The 8,124-nt window shown below is 36.9% G+C and overlaps 1 protein-coding gene across 1 annotated transcript; it reads right to left on the reverse strand.

The window, feature by feature from the left end:
- LOC309480650 (putative methyltransferase YdaC) lies at window positions 1-8,124 on the reverse strand. The gene is made up of 3 exons (XM_082145277.1): window positions 8,070-8,124; window positions 4,932-5,369; window positions 1-512 (listed from the first exon to the last, which is right to left on the reverse strand). Exons 2-3 carry the CDS (start codon window positions 5,365-5,367, stop codon window positions 316-318), a joined length of 633 nt encoding a protein of 210 aa, XP_082001403.1. The 5' UTR covers window positions 5,368-5,369; window positions 8,070-8,124; the 3' UTR covers window positions 1-315.

The following is an 8,124-nucleotide window of genomic DNA, read 5'->3' on the forward strand; positions in this document are numbered from 1 at the left end:
TGTTATTTTCACTCTTTAATACGGCATGACCGAATGTAACAGAAAAATGTCAATACTACAGGAAAGCCATTCAATGTCCATAGTTCGTAGTCGGCTTAGAATAATTTTGCTATATTCACTATATTGCATGCTATGTTGTTACTTGACATGTTAACTTGAATTTAATAAATGATTGAATAAATCTGTCATGAAAATAGTTTATTACAGCCAGTTTAAATGTTTATATTTTAACAACATAATTGGAGTAGATTGGATCCTGAGAAAGTGTGGAAGGACAGACATCTTATTACATATCAATACATAACCACAGGAATTTCATTTCACAGCAGTGGCAAAAATAGCTTGAAATTTGATGAGTTTCTCTCTTTTGTTCTCCATTTGGACGTCTGTGAACCCAGAGGACTCCAGCGCTTCCATGTAGACCTCAGGACGCCATTTGTCTCCAGTGAGCACTCCCATAGAAGCTGCTTTTTTAAGACTGTCTAGTCTGAGAGTTGTAACCATAATTCCACCTGAGGAACAAAAAATAATTTACACATTGTTTTAATTATTAAATGCTGGGTCAGAGTGGCATACGGTGAGTCTAAAAGTTTAGGGCCAAAGTTTCATTTTCAAATCATGCTCACATGAATCATCACTAACTTGTGAACTACATGCTGTCATTAATGCAAAACCTTTTCATAGCAATTCAAATAAGCATTTTCACTCTAATTGTTATGCTGGTATTCTCATTTTAATGGAAAAAGTCTATTAAATAAAATTCTTTTGTGCTCTGTTAAGGCAACTTGATTTGTTTTAAGACTTGCTTATTTTCAATGATTTTTAAAACGAATGACTTCATATAGACCACATACACAAACATTATCAGAACAGTGTTGTACTTGTAAAACTGGGATCGGTCCACTGAACTATAGAGAGAACTGGATTGCTCATGACGTCATAAAAAGTGAATCCACCGCACCACCATATTGGTATTCCCTAGTAAGCTCACGCATTCTATTGAATTAATAGGAAATATGATTTCACATTGCGAAAACATTGCCTAACCAGACACCGTTTTTATATCTGAGGTTTCCCAGTACATTCTTACAACGCAAACGTCCTAAGCATGTAAATGGTTTTGTTTAAAGTTGGGAATTTCCCTTTCATATTCATACAGTGGTGAACATCAGCTCGGCGAGCGGACTAGACACCTCAGCATATGCATTACAAATGTCAAAGTGCGCATTCTGAAATCGCCTTTGTACTGTTGCGTTAATGTATTTATGTTGTGTTGTAGTATTGTTTTTAACTACATGTTTCAACTATTTCATTAACAGCATGCTTTTCGAAGCAGTTAATGATTTAAACAATGGTTAAAGGTATAGCGGAGGATGTTTTACTTCCTGGTGGGTAACCTATACTATTGGTCCTCCTAATTGTCAATCATTCTGGTGAATCAATCAAACTTTTCAAAAAGTGGAGAGGGCGGGTCTTATCTAAAATTTGGAAAGATCCTCCGCTATACCTTTAAGTTAATAATTAATTGGTAACACTTTACAATAAGGTTCATTAGTTAACTACATTAATTAGCATGAACTAATAATGAACTGCACTTAAACAGCATTTAGCCTTTAGCCCTATTCGGACGGGATTAACTTTACAAGGGTAGATGGAGTAATGTAATTTTACCACAGGATGTCTGTAATATTAATGGCCAATTAGCACAGGATAAGATATCTCAGTAAAACCAGCAGAAGTGGGAGAGGTAACTCGATTTGCGCATCGACGCCCCCCTCCTGTCGTCATGTGCGTATTACGTTGCTTCCTGATATCACGTCCGCAAACACATATAACCTATTATGTCTGGTCGAACGATGTATTAATTAACTTCAGATTGGATTGTGTTGGTAATAGGCACTTACCTAATCCTAAAAGGAAGTTTCGTGCCTCTAACAAGTGCTTTCAATCTTCCTTTTGATCTGAATGGTCTGAACACTTGAGTTTTGCCACAGACTCGTCCCAGCGTCTAGAACGCAACTGAATGCTTTTAAGCGTCTCCATACTTGAAAAACCACGTAAAACTACTTTTACACAGGAAATGACAAAATATTTACGTACATATTTACAGCGGGTCTATTCGCACTGGATTATTACCGGAAGTAATCTTTCCGGACCTTTTTACTGAAGGTAAAAGTCGCCGTAATCTTTACTGACTAAAATCAGAGAATCTCTGGTAATTATTACTTTACCCCACCTCTCCATGTTAAACTAGTCCCGTCCGAATAGAGCTTTTGTTAATTTCAACATTTACTAATTCAATTAACAGCTGTAATTTGTATTAACTAACGTTAACAAAGATGAACAAATACAGTGACTTCGCCAGAGCTGAGGAAAATGACCGGTGAACAGGAGTGTTTCTGTCTTACTTTTATAATTAACCTTTTTGAGGTTTTCTTTTGCAAAATGTTTATTACATATCTAGACAGATTAGATATTCACTCTCTCTAGGATAGGGGAATCTATAAACTGAAAGCTCTGCCATCATATGTTGCTTTTTTTTATTATTATTCTACATCAGACGTGTGCGAAATGACTACATTAGTGATTATGTCTACACTGAACGAATCTATTTCTTTCATTCTCCATAAATTAATGAGAACATTTCATTTAATTGAAAGGAGGGTTTCATTTGTCTGCCCAAAATAATAATAATTTGGGCACGGCATACGTCACAGGCAAGTTAAGAAACAATTGTATATTGTTTGTTTTGTTCATTAATTACTTTATTACATTAACAGTTAAGCTGACTGAATGCCAACTAAATAAGTGGGTCCCTCCTTTCAATTAAATGAAATGTTCTCAATTTATGGAGAACGAAAGAAATTGTGGATAAATGTAAACGTTCAGATTGAAATAGTTCACTAAATGTAACTTTTTACGAAAATGTAAAAAAGCAACATATGATGGCAGAGCTTTTATTTGATAGATTCCCCTATAGACAGAGTGAATTGCTACTAAGCGCTAATCTCTCTAGATATGTAATAAACATTTTGCAAAAGAAAACCTCAAAAAGGTTATAGACAAAGTAAGAGAGAAACACACCTGTTCACCGGTCAATTTCCTCAGCTCTGGCGAAGGCAAGTTTCAAATCAGTGTTTCTCCCGGGCGCTAAATTAATCCCATAGCTTAGCGCCATCTACTGTTCTAGAAGAGGAAGTTGCTCGACTGCATTTGTGAGAAAATCTGCCAGGACACATTTGTGAGAAAATCAGGCCGAGAGATCTCATAAAAAGCCAGGTGTATCACAATCATAACAGACAGATATGCATTTGTATGCACTAGATTTGGTATTTGTTCAAAGGTTACATGCAATTTGTTGGATGGTTTGTATTTATTTGTGAAATATTATCTAGGCTCATTTATATATATTTGCAAAACAATACATGTGTTACTCCACTGCATTTTTGCTCAAATTGACCTTTGGACTTTCACATTGCTTTCTGTTTGTTTGCGAGTCGAGTTTTCCTTTGCAAAGCAGATCGAGTTTGTTGGCAAAATGCTGGATTTGTTTAATTATGGCACAATATTAACTCCATACGTTTGAGCTTCCGCAAGACCCATGAGGTTCATTCTCGTGTTACGCAGCACGTTTGAGCTTCAGCAAGAACCAATGAGGTTCATTCTTGTGTTACGCAGCACGTTTGAGCTTCCGCAAGGCCCAATGAGGTTCATTCTTGTGTTACGCAGCACGTTTGAGCTTCAGCAAGAACCAATGAGGTTCATTCTCATGTTACGCAGCACGTTTGAGCTTCAGCAAGAACCAATGAGGTTCATTCTCGTGTTACGCAGCACGTTTGAGCTTCTGCAAGAACCAATGAGGTTCATTCTCGTGTTACGCAGGACATTTGAGCTTTCGCAAGACCCAATGAGGTTCATTCTTGTGTTAAGCAGCACGTTTGAGCTTCTGCAAGAACCAATGAGGTTCATTCTCGTGTTACGCAGCACGTTTGAGCTTCCGCAAGACCCAATGAGGTTCATTCTCGTGTTACGCATCACGTTTGAGTGTCTGCAAGAACCAATGAGGTTCATTCTCGTGTTACGCAGCAAGTTTGAGCTTCCGCAAGACCCAATGAGGTTCATTCTAGTGTTACACTGGACATTTGAGCTTCCGCAGGAACCAATGAGGTTCATTCTCGTGTTACGCAGCAAGTTTGAGCTTCAGCAAGAACCAATGAGGTTCATTCTCGTGTTACGCAGCAAGTTTGAGCTTCCGCAGGAACCAATGAGGTTCATTCTCGTGTTACGCAGCACATTTGAGCTTCAGCAAGAACCAATGAGGTTCATTCTCGTGTTACGCAGCAAGTTTGAGCTTCCGCAAGACCCAATGAGGTTCATTCTCGTGTTACGCAGCACGTTTGAGCTTCAGCAAGAACCAATTATGTTTTTTTTCTCTCACGTCAAAGAACGGTAGAGCTTCTGTTTGTTCGCTAATCAATGTTTATATGTGAATAAAAGCCTAAATTCAATCATCATATCAAGCGAGTCTTTTCAGAAATTTTTTACTAAACCTTTCGATTCATATGGATTAGTTTTAAGATCTCTTCATGAACTTTTTGAAGTGACAAAGTGGTAGTTGCGTGGACCAAAATCTCTCATGATTTGTTTTGAAGATGAACGAAAGTCTTACAGGTTTGGAACGACATGAGGGTGAGTAATTAATGACTTTTTTCATTTTTGGGTGAACTATTCCTTTAACCAACAGAGATAACTATTGTTCAACATAAAATTTTAACATTACATTAATATTCAATGAAAAAAATTACCTAATTTAACCTCAAAACTGTTTTGATTGAATAAATCTCACAAATGTTTATATTTCGGATGAAAAATTAAGTTATCGTTTTTGGTTTAGAGATTGTATTGAATAACTCAAGTTCTCGTGATCTCACCTGGTTTCATCACTCTGTGGATCGCTTTCGCTCCCGCTTTGAGATCCGGCCAGAAGTAATAACAGTTACAGTGAAACACCTTGTCAACAGTGTTTTCCTCTATCGGCATGGTCACCAAATCACTGTGATACAACACAGCCTTTCCTCTGGAGATCTGCTCCTGCATGCGCTTGCTGGCCATCTGATGCATGTATTGTGAGTAGTCCACACCCAGCAGTTTCCCTCTCGGGCCCACGAGGAGCTGCGAGGCCTCCTGAAGACCGAGGCCCGGCCCGTGACCCAGCTCCAGCACTGTGTCGTTGGGTTGTATGTTGCTCAATTTCACTGCATTCTCCTCCAAAATCTGATTGTGCCATTTAAGGAATTTGGTCACCAACCATCCAGATAAAGAATACGTGGGGTGACCCAGCTGTTTGCCCACTTTGTTAGACAGCATTTCTAGACACACAACAAAACAAATAAATATTTATTTTACACAAGGACATGTTTTATGACTAAAGCAGAGGCTTTGAGTAGACATAATAAAATACATGTTTAGCATGATAACTTATATAATACAGTAGTAGTATATAATATAGTTTTAGTATGATTCCCCATTTAGCCTAGTATGATTTGTTTTTCATAATTGCTCGCCTTTTAAACTTTTTTAAACCTTGTTTTTTTCAATCTCACCTAGGTCCATCAACTTCCCTCACCCTTTGCCATCAATCCAAAAATCAGCTGAGCTTAAACATAATATAGATAGACAGGTAATAGTCAACAGAATCACAATGCCTAAAAACACTCCACGCATACGTTTTTGCTTCCTCACATAGGCACTCTAAATTTATATCACTAGAATGCTCTTCCTACAATAAGAAATTGGATTCTTTATTGTGTGTGTAATAAAGGAATAATATCCTCATTTTTCCACGTACACCCAATGTCAGCCTATTTGACTAATACATTAATAGTGTTGCAGGGATGACGTCAAAACCAATTCACCCCTGGTTCCCTCAAGATATTCCTATGGGGATTTTGAATTTATGAGTAAAATAAAGCCGGTGGTACTTGAGGATACTTGGACGCACAAATTTTGAAACAGTCGTGTTTATTTTTGAAAACGCATGTTTCTAATAAGTAACTGGATAAAACCATTAGGGGTGTGAGTGTGTAGTTTACGTTAAGAACAAAACGTAAAAGTAAAGTTATGTTTACTAATAAATTGAAAACACCATGACGTTTTGACGTTCCTTTACTACTCTATTGGCTGTCTATGGTTTGTTGTGTTGCTAACTTTATCCAGTAGCCTATGCTATCTGATATAACATCCCCTTAATCTACTAATTTAGTTAGGAATAATCCACTAGCATTGATTCAGATGTTATTTTGATCACAAATAGTCTGATTTGCTGCAACTCGACTGCGCTGCTGGTATATGGTGCTATTGAGAGAATTATTGAGAGACTCCATTGCTGTAAAAAATGGTCCGTTGGAGAGAACGAAGATGACGCAATTCTGTCTACTCAAGGGCTCTTTCAATACTTTCCAGCTGCAGAAGCGCAGTTTCAGACCAGCAGCCACAGAGCAGAAGTGGGGGGCATGGCTTATACGGTCTTGCACCACCTAAACTTCTTTTTGTACTTTTCTTTACAGAGATGTGCTATTTTCACATCTACCAAAAATATTTTTTAATTAAGATCACTTTTCAATTCGTGCATGCACAAGATATTGTGACGTAGCCTAGGCCTACAATTTGATATAGGCCTATTTTAAAACTATTTTAATATACTAATAAAAGTGTAACAGTGCTGTAAAAAATGATTTCCATTTGACTATACTATGTGATAATATTATTTCCTTCATATTCATGTTGTTACAAATAGTACTTAAAGACACTGAGAATGGGCTGTATTTAATAATGAAATTCAAAATAAACATTTGATGCAAATCCTTGAAATGTTCATTTCTCTGTATGAAAACCAAACATTGTGAGTGTGCATATGTTTTTGCATTTGTCAAAGTAGAGATATACATTTTGTTGAAAGGATAAGGAAGGTCTTTATCCTAAAGATAAAGAAGGGGAGGAAAGTGTAATTGTTGCGTTTGAATGTTTTGTTAGCCTTGTTAGCCTATCTAGTTGAACCCACGAGATGCGGCGCTACTGCGCTGTTCATTCAAAATATTAGAGAAAAAAAAAACCTTGGTTACGTCAAAAACAAGCCATTCACACAGGACGCATAATTTGCGCATTTTCTAGATGGAAAACGTTGACTGTTGCACTCGTGTCGCGCTGCACTCGTTTAGAAAGTCATGTAAAGTTAAAAGAGAAACGTGTTAGAAAATATGTCTCGAGCCTTTGTGGGGATTTTTTCCCATTCCACTGCATCCCATGTTTTTAAATGCAATCTGTGTGATACAGCTCTTTGTATTAAGCTATGCATAAATACATAATGAAACTATATTTGTTTATAAATGTTAGATTAAACAGTATGCACTTTTTTTTTTTAACAGATACCCATGTTATTTCAATGCTTTGAATAAACAATTTAATGCGGTGTATTAATATTTTGCTCACTGCGTCCTCATGTGGCCCCAATAGACTATATACAAGAAAAAAAGTGTTTACATTTTATTTTGTTTTACTGTTAAAGCTAAAATTATTTGTTGTTTGTATTAATAAACTGGGTAAATAAAAAATACAGTGGTTACATATATATTTTTAAATCGATTGGTCTTTGTTAAAAAAAATATCGATACGGAATGATATGAAACATTATATTGTGATAAATATTTTAGCTGTACTGCCCAGCCCTACCTGCAAATTATCATGCGACACTGGTCTGATAAAGTAAAGTAAAATTTAGCTCCGATATTCACTTTGTTCTCTGGGAGCTTCAGTCTTACAAAAGATAGCAGCAGTGCAAATACTTTGACAACTATATAGGCTAAGCATAGTTTAGGCTACATAAAACAATTGATCAAAAACGATCAACGCGTGTTGTAGCAGAGGTTAGGCAATGTCTGCACGCGAGTAAACAAGCGAGCCACTGCACAAACAACATCTGAGGTGTGTAACGTTACGTTACATAGATTTATAAAAAAAACAGCAACACGCTCGCTTGTTATCCTAAAGACCCCAAATCAAAATGTACTTACCTCAAACACCTAAATAAGGCCTAAACTGTGTCCCAATTCAGGGGCTGCATCCTTT

The sequence above is a fragment of the Leuciscus leuciscus genome (genome assembly GCF_965113295.1).
Source record: "Leuciscus leuciscus genome assembly, chromosome: 18".
In the NCBI taxonomy this organism is placed as follows: Eukaryota; Metazoa; Chordata; class Actinopteri; order Cypriniformes; family Leuciscidae; genus Leuciscus; species Leuciscus leuciscus.

Excerpts from the sequence above, each read along its gene's own strand:
- LOC309480650 (XM_082145277.1), bottom strand. The coding sequence starts at position 5,367 with ATGCTGTCTAACAAAGTGGGCAAACAGCTGGGTCACCCCACGTATTCT. Across the intron at positions 513-4,931 it reads CCACAGAGTGATGAAACCAG|GTGGAATTATGGTTACAACT; the intron begins GTGAGATCACGA and ends TTTGTTCCTCAG.